Genomic DNA, 15,528 nt, shown 5'->3' with positions numbered 1-15,528 from the left:
TTTATCTCTATTTCACAAAAAAGGAAGCTGAGGCCCAGAGAGGGGAAGTGAATTGCCCAAGGCTGCACAGCTGGATGGTGGCAGAGGACAGAAGTGAGCCCCATTCTGGTCTTTAGGTCTCACGTCCTTATCAGAAAAATCCATTCCTGTAACTCCTAGGCTTTGTCCAACTTTTACCATTTTGTTCACCCATCTCTAGCCCATTTTTAAAAATTTAACCCTACTTTGAAATTCCAGATAAAATTTGAATAAATACTATGGTGGGTGCCTGGGTGGCTCAGTGATTGAGCATCTGCCTTTGGCTCAGGTCGTGATCTTGGGGTCCTGGGATCAAGTCCTGCATCAGGCTCCCCACAGGGAGCCTGCTTCTCCCTCTGCCTGTGTCTCTGCCTCTCTCTCTCCATGTCTCCCATGAATAAATAAATAAAATCTTTTTTTAAAAAAAGAATAAATACCATGGTGCCTAAAGGACCCATAATTTACTGGACTTTCCATTCTGAAGTTAGTGTCCATATAGGAAGAAAGAGCAACAGCAATTTTACAATCTCCTCCCATCATTATAGTAATGAGAGCTTGTCACTCTGCCCAACATTGTGACTCACCAGGCTGATCAGAAGGCACATCCTAAGCCCTAGGATATATGCAGCCTTAATAACTATCAGAGTCCTGTGCAAGGTCCAGTTCAGCCATCTTCTCTCCATGCTCTACACACTCTTTCAGGGTGATCTCATTTATGTTCATGTCTTTAGCTACCACCGATGAGGCTCTGACTCTGAAAGGTCTACCTCCAGTCCAACTCTCCTCTGAACTCTGTCCGGGCACTAGAGCTTGGGTGCTTCATAAACCTCAGGCTCAATGCATCTACATATGAACTCATCTTTCCTGCCTCACCCACACTGCTTTGTGTTTCCTAGTTCAAAAAAAAAAGCACTACCATAGCCACTCAAGGTGGAAATCTAGACACCTGTGACTCCTTCTATCTTTAGCTCTGGTTAGTCATCAAATCATTCTCTTCTATATTTTTAAAATCTGCCTTTTGTCCTATAATTATCTCTCAGCTGGAGTTGTGCCAAAGCTCCTAAACTGGTCTTCTTTCTCCAGGCTCTCCTTTCTCAAGCTTTTTTTCATTCCAGCCAGAGTGATCTTTTTAAAGCTCACAAATGTTATTTAAGTCCAGCAGGCAAAGTCTTCCAGGGTCTGGGCCTTACTCCTTCCCTGACTCATTTATTTCAGTCCCTGACCTCAGATTCTATACCCTAATTCTATTTAACTCAGTGTCCTTTTGAACATACTGTTCCCTTCACCTGAAATTCCCTTTTCTCCCTTCTTTATCTAACACCTATTGACCCTTCAAGTTACTCTGGGCATTGATTACCTTTTCCAGGAATCCTTCATTGATGCCCCCAAGATGGACCAAGCATCCTGCTTGCTTCCAAAGGGGATGAGCTGTTGATATCTCATTTTCCTATTGAATCAAACTTCATAGTACAGACTCCTTAGTTTAACCCTCTGATTCCCACAACATGCCTATAAACTCATTTGAGGATACAGATGGAGTTAACACCTAACAAGATGTCGAGAACAGTCTAGACCTTCAAGAAATGTTCAATATTTTAAAAATTAATGAATGGGAGATAGTGGATTACAGCAGGAGAACTAGAGCTGTAAGTGTAAGTCCAGTACAGTAATTAAGAGAGGGCTCTGGGGATCCCTGGGTGGCTCAGTGGTTTAGGGCCTGCCTTTGGCCCAGGGCGAGATCCTGGAGTCCTGGGATGGAGTCCTACGTTGGGCTTCTGCATGGAGCCTGCTTCTCTCTCTGCGTGTGTGTGTGTGTGTGTGTGTGTGTGTGTGTGATGAATAAATTAAAAAAAAATTTTTTTTTAAGTGAGAGGGCTCTGAAGTCAACAGCTTATATTGGTATTGCAGCCATTCCTTTGCATGCTATTTAACAACTCGTTGCTTGGGTTTCCCCATCAGTAAAATTACAGTAATCATTGTACTTGGCTCATAGGGCTACTTTGAGGATCAAACTTAAAGTTTTGGTATTTTGTTCATTATTTATTGCCTTAAACTTGTAAAATACCGCATTAAAATAGTATTTATCTTAGCTACCGAGTTTCTGGTGTCCCTTTATTTTTTTCACTCCGAGGGTACCTCTTTCACTTCATTCTAGTCCTCACTTTGCACCTTATATACTTGACAAATATTAGCAGCATGCAACAAACATTCATTGAATTTATCTTCCTATATTTTCAAATTAAGTAAAATATATACAGTGAAGTGAACAAATATTAAGTGTATTGCTGAGCTCCCTAATTGTTCAGAACATTATGCTTTGCAATAAAAGGTGTCTCTTGGTCGTCAGGTACCCAACAAAAAGAAGTCTATTTTGTAAAGTCTGTTTACCGCAGCTCCCTTCCCTGGGCTCTCTTTTGCCGCCGTCAGTTTCAAGAGATTTCCTAGACAATATCATTCCAGATCGTCGAGCTTGAAAAAATATTTTCCTAGAGGACGCCAAATGACGTCAAGCGCCTCCCCTCCCCCGCCGTAAATCCCCGGGAAGCCTCCACGGCAGGCCGCCATCTTCCATACAGCGGCCCTGCGTCTCGCGCATGCGCTTCTGTTTGCGAGGCTGTAAAGAGCACGGTTTGGTTTTTTTTTTTTTTATCCCTTCTCGGCACCCTTACGTCGCGGAGCACCAGTGTCGAGATTTGCGTGACGTCCGCTTCCTGCCGGAAGTGGAAAGGCAAGAAGTTGTTGCACTACCTGGAGGGCTTTAACTTTAGGGCTGGGGGCTAGTTATTTAAATGCTCGGAGGTGCTGGAGAGGATACGTTACCCACTTTGCGAGAAGAGACCAGAGCGCGCTCGGAGGTGTGTTTCTAGTGTAAGTGGGCACGTGTCTTTGATGCTGTCTTAAGAGGACCTAAACCATCCTTTTAAAAGAATTTCACGCTTCCCCCCTCGCTCTCTTGGAAAGGCGTTTTCAGAGAGGCGGAACGCCTAGATTTTAGTCTGATTCAAGCTCCGCCACCGACTTGCTGTGTATCCTTGGGCCCCTCTCCGAGACTCAATTATCTTCATCTATAAATTGAAGAGTAGACAATCTTTTAACAGACAACCTTTCAGTTCTGAATGTTTTTACATGTCTGAGCCACAAACTCTTGGTGGGTTAAATATCGTTGGCCCCATTTTATAAGGAAGACATTGACTTCCAGGTTTGATGACTTCCTCAAAATTACACAGAAAAAAAAAATTACACAGAAAACGTTTAGACACTGAGACTGGAAAGGTTGTGCTGTAACTCCATGACCAAGTATCCTTTGTATATTTCTGTATCATCAGTTCCTGAAGCTGGGCTATAGCAGTTACTCAAAAAATTTGAATGGTTGAATGAATCTTTTCATATCGAGGCCAGTGACACAAACAGATCTATTGTTTCTGTGCCCCGCTCATGTATTAACGATGTGACACTTCTCCAGGTGTTTATTGTGCTTTACTTGACTGGGGAGTCCAAAACCAGTTCTGTTGTCTTCAGCTCAATCAGACAGCATGGAGGCACCTCCAGTCACCATGATGCCTGTCACTGGAGGCACCATTAATATGATGGAGTACCTGCTGCAGGGTAAGTAAACCAGGCAACTTGGATGACCTGTTTTCCTCTTTCTGATCAGCACTGTGGGGATGAGAGGCTGTTACACAAAGGTAGCCTGTATAATTTCTGGCACCCAATAAGACAACAACTTTTTAAAAATCTTTAAATGTTAATTATGGTCACCAACACATAACATTAAGTGTACATACAGTTCAGTAGTGTTAAGTATATTCACATTGCTGTATAACTGATCTCTAGGAACTTTTTCATCTTGCAGAACTGAAACTCTATACCCATTAAACACTAATTACTCCTTTCCCCTCCCTCAGCTCTTGGCAACCACTTTTTGACTTTGTTTCTGATTTTGGCTACTTTTGATATCTTAGATGAATGGAATCATACAGTGCTTGTCTTTTTATGACTGGCTTGTTTTGCTTAGCATAATGTCCTCAAGGTTCATCCCTATTGTAGCATCTGACGGGATCCCCCTTTTTAAAGCTGAATAACATTTCATTGTGTGTATAATCTGTTTATTTATAATCTATTTATTTACATTTTAAAAAATGTATTTGTCATTTGGGTTGCTTTCACCTTTTGGTTATCGTGAATAATACTGCAGCAAACGTGAGTGTGCAAATATCTCTTCAAGATTCTGCTTTGAATTTTCGATATATGCCCAGAAGTGGGATTACTGGATCATATAGTAATTCTATGATACTGTCATTAGCCCCATTTTATAGATCAGGAAACAGGTAAAGTACCTTGCCCAGATGAGAAAATTCAAGATCCAGAGAGGGCAGTGATTTTCAGGAGGTCATTTAATGTTAGTGGAAGAGGTTAGACTTTAATTCAGATCATCCATTTAGTAACTTAATATGAACAACATTATTAATTTTCACTCCTCAAGCTACTTTTCAGTCTTTCCCAACCCAGTAAGTGCCACTGTCATTCACCAATTGCATGAACCAAGCATTTAGGAGTCAATCTGTTTTTCACCTTACCCCCACATCTAGCATATCTCTAAATCCTATTCATTTTACTTCCAATGTATCTTTTTTTTTTTTTCCAATGTATCTTTTAAATATTCTCTCCACCTACAGTACCACACCCTGGTTTACCATCAGTCATTTGAACTACTTTAGTAACCTTTTACTTATTCCATTGTTTCTACTTCTGACTATCACTATCTCTTCTCATACCAATAGGTAGTCAGCTTTCTATTTTTTTATTATCTTTTTTTTTTTTTTTTTTTTAAGTAAACTTTATGCCTAGCATAGGGCTTGAACTCAGGACCTGTACATTAAGAGTTGCGTGCTCAGGACACCTGGGTGGCTCAGTTGGGGGAGCATCCAACTATTAACTTTGGCTTAGGTCGTGATCTCAGGGTCTGGGATCAAGCCCCATGTCAGGCTCTGTGCTCAGTGGGGAGTCTGTTTCCCTCCCCCTCCATCTGCCCCTCTCCACCTGTGCAGGGCTTTCTATCAAATCTTTAAAAAAAAAAAAAAAAAAAAAGGTTGCATTGCATGCTCTAGTAACTGAACCTGGTAACAGTGTAACACTTCTCCAGGTGTTTCTTATGCTTTGCTTGACTGGAGATTCTTTTTTTTTTTTTTTTTTTTTTTTTTTTTTTAATTTATGATAGTCACACACACACACACAGAGAGAGAGAGAGGGGCAGAGACACAGGCGGAGGGAGAAGCAGGCTCCATGCACTGGGAGCCCGATGTGGGATTCGATCCCGGGTCTCCAGGATCGCGCCCTGGGCCAAAGGCAGGCGCTAAACCGCTGCGCCACCCAGGGATCCCTTGACTGGAGATTCTGAAACCAGTTCTGTTGTTTGCAACTTAATCAGACACCATGAAGGCACCTCCAGTCAGCATTATGCCTATCACTGGAGGCACCATTAATATGATAGAGTCCCTGCTGCAGGGGACCTACCAGGCATCCCCAGTAGTTATCTTTTTTTAAAATTTGTTTTATTATTAAAAAATGTTTTATTATTTAAAAATTCAAACATAGGAACATCTGGGTGGCTCAGCAGTTGAGTATTTGCCTTCGGCTCAGGGTGTGATCCTGAGTTCCAGGATCAAGTCCCACATCAAGTTCTCTGCAGGGAGCTCTCTGCTTCGTCCTCTGCCTATGTCTCTGCCTCTCTCTGTGACATGAATAAATACATAAAAAATATATTTTAAAAAGTTTAAACATAAAGAAAATGGAGACTGATCTACTGAACAGTCCATTTCTATCATCTAGATTTCATTTTGCTTCATATTGCCATATTTGCTTCATCTTTTTTCTTTCACTGTTTTTTTTTTAAGTTTTTTTCTTAAGAGGGACAGAGATTTTTTTTTTTTTAAGATTTTTATTTATTTATGAGAGAGAGAGAGAGAGAGAGGCAGAGACACAGGCAGAGGGAGAAGCAGGCTCCATGCAGGGAGCCCAATGTGGGACTCGACCCCAGGACTCGATCCTGGGACTACCAGGATCACACCCTGAGTTGAATGCAGGTGCTTAACTACTGAGCTACCCAGGCATCCTGGACAGAGAGAATCTTAAGCATCCTCTACTCCCAGCACAGAGCCTGATGCAGGGCTTGACTTTAACAACCCTGAGATTATGACCTGAACCAAAATCAAGAGTCAAATCCTTAACTAATTGAGTCACTCAGGTGCCCCCTAAGATTGTATATTTAAGCAATCTCTACACCCAACATTGGGCCCAGACTTACAACTCTGAGAGCAAGAGTCACATGTTCCACTGACTGAGCCACCAGGTGCCCTGCTTTTGCTGTTCTTTTTTTTTTTTTTTTAATTTTTATTTATTTATGATAGTCACACACAGAGAGAGAGAGAGAGGCAGAGACACAGGCAGAGGGAGATGCAGGCTCCATGCACCGGGAGCCCGATGTGGGACTCGATCCTGGGTCTCCAGGATCACGCCCCGGGCCAAAGGCAGGCGCCAAACCGCTGCGCCACCCAGCGATCCCTGCTTTTGCTGTTCTTAAAGAAAAATTCTTTTTTTTTTTTTTTGTAAGATTTTATTTATTTATCAGAGAGAGCGCTCGCGTACAAGCTGGGGGAGAGGCAGAGGGATAGGGAGAAGCAGACTCGCCCTGAGCAGGGAGTCTGACATGGGGCTTGATCCCAGGATTCCAAGATCATGACCTGAGCCAAAACCGGCTGTTCAACTGACTGAGCCACCCAGGCACCCCTAAAGAAAATTTCTACCTCATAACATTTTACCCTTAAACTCTTCAGTATGCATCTCTAAAAAACGGATATTTTTCTTCATAACCTTAATATCATCATTATTATCTTGAGAAAATTAATAACACATCTTAATATTATGTAACATCTATTCCATATTCAAAAGTTTCTCCCCAAAATGTTTTGTAACTAGGATGCAATCAAGTATCATGCATTACATTTGATAATTGTGTCTCTTAAGTCTCTCTTTAATTTGGACCAGTCTCCCCTCACCTACACTATTTTCCCCTCACGCCCCCCCGCCCCCCATCTTGTTGAAGAGCCCATACCAGTTTTCCTGGAATTATCCTTTTAAAATGTAAATGCAGGGCACCTGGGTGGCTCAGTGGTTGAGTATCTGCCTTTAGCTCAGGTCATGATCCCAGGGTCCTGGGATCGAGTCCTGCATTGGGCTCTCTGCAGGGAGCCTGCTTCTCCCTCTGCCTGTGTCTCTTACTCTCTCTGTGTCTCCTGTGAATAAATAAATAAAATATATTTTTTAAAAATGTAAATCCAATTATGTCTTTCTCTGTTTTGTTGAAAATGAAATGTGGAGCTCATAGCTGCCCAGTGACCTTTGGGTAAAATACCATCTTCACCATGGATTATATGTCAGGCTTACATGCTGTGGCCTAGGCCAAATCCTTACTTCATTATCATCCTTCTCCTTATAGCACTTCAGGCAAACTGATACCTTTCCATTTTCTTTGATTCCTCAGGCCCTTTCCTATCTCTGTGCCTTAGAACTTGATGATCCCTCTGGCCCAGTACTTTTCTCCGACTATTCAAATAACCATCTCATTTTCATCCTTCCGGCCTCAGCTTAGTTGTATCCCCTGGGGGAGACCTTCTCTCACACCAACCCTTAAGAGAAGTCTTCTCTTCTCCACCCCTCCAATTGTTCTCTATCCCATCTCCTTTTATTTCCTTGTATTTGTTTGTTTACTTATTTATTTTTTGTTTTCGCCACTAAATTGTAATCTCCATTAGGGCATGGACCCCTACTTCCTAGCGTAGTGTCTGGAATAGCATTCAAGAAGTATATGTTGATGAACCAACACTTACAAAGTCCTCAAGTGTTTGAGAAATGAACAAACACATGTCTAATACTGTCCTGAATATAGGGTACAATGTATTGAATGTAAGACTTCTTCCCTGCTCCCATGATCTTCTATCCTGTGGTTATGGGGACCTGATCTGTTGCTTTTACTACAATACTCCTAATTTCCAAGAATTCAGTCCTTTGATCCCACTATCAGTATTTACCATAGTAACAATATATACTCTTATTTAAATGATTTATTCAATAAATATTTGAATATGTTCCCAGCAATGGAGGAAGAAAGATGAGGAAAGCATCAATACACAATTGATATATCGAAGATGACTAAAAAATTGAGGTGATAATGCTTTTAAAGAAAACTAAAGCAGAGAGGTGGAAAGATATTGGAGGAAGATGTGCTGTCTTATTTAGGGTGATCAGAAAAGACCTCTCTGATAAAGTGACACGAGCTAAAGACTTGAAGAAAGTATTCAGGTTTGGCATGCAGATACCAGTGAGAAAATTTTTCTAAGTGTAGGGGCTAAGGGAAGAGGTTCTGAATAGAAATACTTTATCAAATACTTGGCAATTTTAGGAAATAACAGGAAGATCACTGTGGCTGGTGAGAGGATCTAGGGAGATAGTGGAAAGAAATGATGTTGGACTGGTAGCAGAGACCACAATGTATAGCGCCTTGTAGATGATGATAAAGACATTGGGATTTATTCTGAATAACAAGGGAAGGCATTGGAGGATTCTGAGCAGAATATCATTATCTGCTTTATATTCTAAAAAGACCACTTGGCTGTTATGGGGAGAAGGGTAGAAGCAGGCAAGAAATGAAGGAGATTTGGACTAGATGGAAATGAATGAGGAGCTGAGCAGTGGTTGGATTATGCATGTATTTTTAAAATATGGATTGGGTGTAGGATATGGGGGAAAGAAAGGAGTCAGGATGATTCTGTGGTTTGGAGCCTGGGGAACTAGAAGCAGAGAGCTTCCATTCACTATGATGGGAAACACTGCAAGAGGAATAAGATTGTGAAGGAAAAGCCAACAATTGGATACTGAACATATGAAGATGAAGATATCTGTTAGGTATCCACGTGGAGAAACTGAGTAGACAGTTGGCTATATGAGTCTATAGTTCATGAGTTAAACATGGGAGTCCTCAGGGCATAAGTGGCATTTAAAACCATAGCACCAAATTAGGTCACCTTGAGAGGAAGAGATTGTTAAAAAGAGGACCAGGATTGAGTCCTAGGATCCTTTAGTATTTAGGGAAGGTGAGAAAGATCCAGCAAAGTAGACTTAAAAGGAATGGTCAGTTAGTTAGATAAAGAACTAAGAGTTGTGTCCCAGAGGCCAAGGGAAGAATAGATTCAAGGTGGGTATAATCTAACAACCATGTCAGATGCTGCTAGGAGGATGAATAAGATGAGAACAAAGATCAGTCTATTTTTATGGAGCACTTCATTCTCTTTTACTTAAATATTTTACAAAAAAAGGAAATGTTATAATCTATAGATAGAAAACTTGTGTTGCTAGAAATAAAAGATAATTTTTTAAATAAATGACAAGAGTACTATTATTCTAGTTGTTAAAGCCTCTGAGCCCAGAGCCCCCTGGCAATTAGCATTTAGGGAAGGCCTAAAGGCTTTCTAGTACCAAATAAGACAATGCAAAAAACTGAAAGGGGATTAAGTTTCTCATAGTGTTATCTAATACCTTGGCAGCATACCCCCTCTGAAATCTCATATATTGGACCTGTGCTCTACAAAACACTGCAATAAACTGTTTCGGTTTTTCATTTAAATTTTTTCAGTCTTTTGCTAATCCCAGTACTCCAAATTAAAGATGGGACTCAACAATGCTCTTTTGTTCTTCAGGAAGTGTTTTAGATCACAGTTTGGAAAGCCTCATCCATCGCCTTCGTGGTTTGTGTGACAACATGGAACCTGAGACTTTCCTTGACCATGAAATGGTGTTCCTCCTTAAGGGCCAGCAGGCTAGTCCATTTGTTCTAAGGGCTCGGCGTTCTATGGATAGGGGCGGGGCACCCTGGCATCTGCGCTACCTGGGACAACCAGAAATGGGAGACAAGAACCGCCATGCCCTGGTGCGAAATTGTGTGGACATTGCAACATCTGAGAACCTCACTGACTTCTTGATGGAAATGGGCTTCCGCATGGACCATGAGTTTGTTGCCAAGGGTCACTTGTTCCGTAAGGGTATCATGAAGATTATGGTATACAAGATCTTCCGCATCCTGGTACCAGGAAACACAGACAGCACTGAGGCCTTGTCACTTTCCTATCTTGTGGAACTGAGTGTTGTTGCACCAGCTGGGCAGGACATGGTCTCTGATGACATGAGGAACTTTGCCGAGCAGCTGAAACCTCTGGTTCACCTAGAGAAAATAGACCCCAAAAGGCTCATGTGACTAAGACAGTCTGACTGCCACTGGGGCCTGTCCTCACCTGTTATAAAAGAGAAGATGTTATAAATGCCCCATTTCATTACTACCAGCCAGGCATTCTTAGGAGGACAGTGAGAACTTAGTTGGGTCTTTACACTGTTTTCCTCATGTGACAAGTTCACTTTTGTGATAGCCTTTCCAAATTAAAGGCTCAGGATAACATGAGAAGTCTATCTAGTCCCTTTGTATAAAGAGGGGAAACTAGAATAAATTAGCTTTCAGAAAGAAAAATCTTTGAATTGTTTTGCTATTTGTGTGTAAGGTTTATAGAGACTGTGAGCTTGTATTGTGGGGTAATAAAGGCTATGAAGAGAAGCATCTGTGATTCCAATTCTTTATTACCCTGCTAATTCGGGGTGGATTCACTACCAATTGGAACCAAAAAAAATGACAGTTTTTTTTTTTTTTAAGATTTTATTTATTTATTCATGAGAGACACAGAGGGAGAGGCACCATAGGCAGAGGAAGAAGCAGGCTCCATGCAGGGAGCCCAATGTGAGACTCAATCCTGGGACTCCAGATTGCCCTGGGCCAAAGGCAGATGCTCAACCACTGAGCCATCCAGGCATCCCAAAAAATATGACAGTTTTTAGTTTGAATCCTGATAAATCCAATTATGTCTTTCTCTGTTTTGTTGAAAATGAAATGTGGAGCTCATAGCTGCCCAGTGACCTTTGGGTAAAATACCATCTTCACCATGGATTATATGTCAGGCTTACATGCTGTGGCCTAGGCCAAATCCTTACTTCATTATCATCCTTCTCCTTATAGCACTTCAGGCAAACTGATACCTTTCCATTTTCTTTGATTCCTCAGGCCCTTTCCTATCTCTGTGCCTTAGAACTTGATGATCCCTCTGGCCCAGTACTTTTCTCCGACTATTCAAATAACCATCTCATTTTCATCCTTCCGGCCTCAGCTTAGTTGTATCCCCTGGGGGAGACCTTCTCTCACACCAACCCTTAAGAGAAGTCTTCTCTTCTCCACCCCTCCAATTGTTCTCTATCCCATCTCCTTTTATTTCCTTGTATTTGTTTGTTTACTTATTTATTTTTTGTTTTCGCCACTAAATTGTAATCTCCATTAGGGCATGGACCCCTACTTCCTAGCGTAGTGTCTGGAATAGCATTCAAGAAGTATATGTTGATGAACCAACACTTACAAAGTCCTCAAGTGTTTGAGAAATGAACAAACACATGTCTAATACTGTCCTGAATATAGGGTACAATGTATTGAATGTAAGACTTCTTCCCTGCTCCCATGATCTTCTATCCTGTGGTTATGGGGACCTGATCTGTTGCTTTTACTACAATACTCCTAATTTCCAAGAATTCAGTCCTTTGATCCCACTATCAGTATTTACCATAGTAACAATATATACTCTTATTTAAATGATTTATTCAATAAATATTTGAATATGTTCCCAGCAATGGAGGAAGAAAGATGAGGAAAGCATCAATACACAATTGATATATCGAAGATGACTAAAAATTGAGGTGATAATGCTTTTAAAGAAAACTAAAGCAGAGAGGTGGAAAGATATTGGAGGAAGATGTGCTGTCTTATTTAGGGTGATCAGAAAAGACCTCTCTGATAAAGTGACACGAGCTAAAGACTTGAAGAAAGTATTCAGGTTTGGCATGCAGATACCAGTGAGAAAATTTTTCTAAGTGTAGGGGCTAAGGGAAGAGGTTCTGAATAGAAATACTTTATCAAATACTTGGCAATTTTAGGAAATAACAGGAAGATCACTGTGGCTGGTGAGAGGATCTAGGGAGATAGTGGAAAGAAATGATGTTGGACTGGTAGCAGAGACCACAATGTATAGCGCCTTGTAGATGATGATAAAGACATTGGGATTTATTCTGAATAACAAGGGAAGGCATTGGAGGATTCTGAGCAGAATATCATTATCTGCTTTATATTCTAAAAAGACCACTTGGCTGTTATGGGGAGAAGGGTAGAAGCAGGCAAGAAATGAAGGAGATTTGGACTAGATGGAAATGAATGAGGAGCTGAGCAGTGGTTGGATTATGCATGTATTTTTAAAATATGGATTGGGTGTAGGATATGGGGGAAAGAAAGGAGTCAGGATGATTCTGTGGTTTGGAGCCTGGGGAACTAGAAGCAGAGAGCTTCCATTCACTATGATGGGAAACACTGCAAGAGGAATAAGATTGTGAAGGAAAAGCCAACAATTGGATACTGAACATATGAAGATGAAGATATCTGTTAGGTATCCACGTGGAGAAACTGAGTAGACAGTTGGCTATATGAGTCTATAGTTCATGAGTTAAACATGGGAGTCCTCAGGGCATAAGTGGCATTTAAAACCATAGCACCAAATTAGGTCACCTTGAGAGGAAGAGATTGTTAAAAAGAGGACCAGGATTGAGTCCTAGGATCCTTTAGTATTTAGGGAAGGTGAGAAAGATCCAGCAAAGTAGACTTAAAAGGAATGGTCAGTTAGTTAGATAAAGAACTAAGAGTTGTGTCCCAGAGGCCAAGGGAAGAATAGATTCAAGGTGGGTATAATCTAACAACCATGTCAGATGCTGCTAGGAGGATGAATAAGATGAGAACAAAGATCAGTCTATTTTTATGGAGCACTTCATTCTCTTTTACTTAATATTTTACAAAAAAAGGAAATGTTATAATCTATAGATAGAAAACTTGTGTTGCTAGAAATAAAAGATAATTTTTTAAATAAATGACAAGAGTACTATTATTCTAGTTGTTAAAGCCTCTGAGCCCAGAGCCCCCTGGCAATTAGCATTTAGGGAAGGCCTAAAGGCTTTCTAGTACCAAATAAGACAATGCAAAAAACTGAAAGGGGATTAAGTTTCTCATAGTGTTATCTAATACCTTGGCAGCATACCCCCTCTGAAATCTCATATATTGGACCTGTGCTCTACAAAACACTGCAATAAACTGTTTCGGTTTTTCATTTAAATTTTTTCAGTCTTTTGCTAATCCCAGTACTCCAAATTAAAGATGGGACTCAACAATGCTCTTTTGTTCTTCAGGAAGTGTTTTAGATCACAGTTTGGAAAGCCTCATCCATCGCCTTCGTGGTTTGTGTGACAACATGGAACCTGAGACTTTCCTTGACCATGAAATGGTGTTCCTCCTTAAGGGCCAGCAGGCTAGTCCATTTGTTCTAAGGGCTCGGCGTTCTATGGATAGGGGCGGGGCACCCTGGCATCTGCGCTACCTGGGACAACCAGAAATGGGAGACAAGAACCGCCATGCCCTGGTGCGAAATTGTGTGGACATTGCAACATCTGAGAACCTCACTGACTTCTTGATGGAAATGGGCTTCCGCATGGACCATGAGTTTGTTGCCAAGGGTCACTTGTTCCGTAAGGGTATCATGAAGATTATGGTATACAAGATCTTCCGCATCCTGGTACCAGGAAACACAGACAGCACTGAGGCCTTGTCACTTTCCTATCTTGTGGAACTGAGTGTTGTTGCACCAGCTGGGCAGGACATGGTCTCTGATGACATGAGGAACTTTGCCGAGCAGCTGAAACCTCTGGTTCACCTAGAGAAAATAGACCCCAAAAGGCTCATGTGACTAAGACAGTCTGACTGCCACTGGGGCCTGTCCTCACCTGTTATAAAAGAGAAGATGTTATAAATGCCCCATTTCATTACTACCAGCCAGGCATTCTTAGGAGGACAGTGAGAACTTAGTTGGGTCTTTACACTGTTTTCCTCATGTGACAAGTTCACTTTTGTGACAGCCTTTCCAAATTAAAGGCTCAGGATAACATGAGAAGTCTATCTAGTCCCTTTGTATAAAGAGGGGAAACTAGAATAAATTAGCTTTCAGAAAGAAAAATCTTTGAATTGTTTTGCTATTTGTGTGTAAGGTTTATAGAGACTGTGAGCTTGTATTGTGGGGTAATAAAGGCTATGAAGAGAAGCATCTGTGATTCCAATTCTTTATTACCCTGCTAATTCGGGGTGGATTCACTACCAATTGGAACCAAAAAAAATGACAGTTTTTTTTTTTTTTTAAGATTTTATTTATTTATTCATGAGAGACACAGAGGGAGAGGCACCATAGGCAGAGGAAGAAGCAGGCTCCATGCAGGGAGCCCAATGTGGGACTCAATCCTGGGACTCCAGATTGCCCTGGGCCAAAGGCAGATGCTCAACCACTGAGCCATCCAGGCATCCCAAAAAAATGACAGTTTTTAGTTTGAATCCTGATAAAGGTAATAGTTTTTACCTTTAACCAAAGTAGCACATTCACTGAAAAACTTTTCTTTCTTTCTTTTTTAATATTTATTTATTCATGAGAGACACAGAGAGAGGCAGAGACACAGGCAGAGGGAGAAGCAGGCTCCATGCAGGGAGCCCAACGTGGGACTCGATCCTGGGACTCCAAGATCACACCCTGGGCTGAAGGTGGCGCTAAACCGCTGAGCCACCTGAGCTGCCCTGAAAAAATTTTAAATAGACAAAAATAAGAAAAATGACCTGTAATCCTATTATTCAAAGAGATATGCTATTATTATTTCTAGTATATATCCTTTATTTTTATAAATTTATGTATATGAGATATATTTATAAAATACTCTGTATATACTGGTTTATACTCTATTTTTTTTTTTAAGATTTTTATTTATTTATTCATGAGAGACACAGAGAGAGAGGCAGAGACACAGGCAGAGGCAGAGGGAGGACCAGGCTCCATGCAGGGAGCCCAATGCCGGACTCCATTCCAGGTCTCCAGGATCATGCCCTGGGCTGAAGGCAGCCGCCCAACTGCTGAGCCACCCAGGCATCCCTCTTTTTTTAACACCTTTCCAGGATATTAGGCTGTAATGTCCTTCTGTAAAAACAAAAAACCTCATTTAAATAGGGAAGTTGAGCTAGAGATTAGTTTTCCTTGGGCTAATACAGATATTAATTAGCAGAGCTGGAATGTAAATATTAATAATCATAATTGCTATGTGTATCCCATCATATGGATTTTCCACAACTTAATTGATTCTTCTACTTTGGGATTTTTAGTTTGTTCCCAGTTTTTGGCTTTTATAAACAATCCTCTAGGAGTGCCTGGTGGCTCAGTCTGTTGAGTGTCTGACTCTTAGTTTTGGCTTAAGTCATGATCTCAGGGTCATGGGACTGAGCCCCACATAGAGCTCTGTGCT

The 15,528-nt window shown here is 41.1% G+C and overlaps 2 protein-coding genes across 3 annotated transcripts; both read left to right on the top strand.

Annotated features, from left to right (window-relative positions):
* Positions 1-2,740: 2,740 nt before the first annotated feature.
* Positions 2,741-10,675, top strand: MED18 (mediator complex subunit 18). 2 transcript variants are annotated; one of them, XM_041765050.1, is made up of 3 exons: positions 2,741-2,873; positions 3,482-3,624; positions 9,771-10,675. In XM_041765050.1, the coding sequence occupies exons 2-3, from the start codon at positions 3,552-3,554 to the stop codon at positions 10,322-10,324; spliced, it is 627 nt and encodes a 208-aa protein (XP_041620984.1). In that variant the 5' UTR covers positions 2,741-2,873; positions 3,482-3,551; the 3' UTR covers positions 10,325-10,675. The 2 variants fall into 2 exon arrangements, with proteins under 2 accessions (XP_041620984.1, XP_041620983.1); XM_041765049.1 differs by having other exon boundaries at positions 2,745-2,886.
* Positions 10,676-13,194: 2,519 nt separating this feature from the next.
* LOC121497384 (mediator of RNA polymerase II transcription subunit 18-like) lies at positions 13,195-14,291 on the top strand. The gene has a single exon (XM_041766952.1). The coding sequence runs from the start codon at positions 13,368-13,370 to the stop codon at positions 13,938-13,940; it is 573 nt and encodes a 190-aa protein (XP_041622886.1). The 5' UTR covers positions 13,195-13,367; the 3' UTR covers positions 13,941-14,291.
* Positions 14,292-15,528: the final 1,237 nt, after the last annotated feature.

The sequence above is a fragment of the Vulpes lagopus genome, chromosome 8, assembly GCF_018345385.1.
Source record: "Vulpes lagopus strain Blue_001 chromosome 8, ASM1834538v1, whole genome shotgun sequence".
Lineage (NCBI taxonomy): Eukaryota > Metazoa > Chordata > Mammalia > Carnivora > Canidae > Vulpes > Vulpes lagopus.
This window is presented reverse-complemented; position numbering and strand designations above follow the sequence as displayed.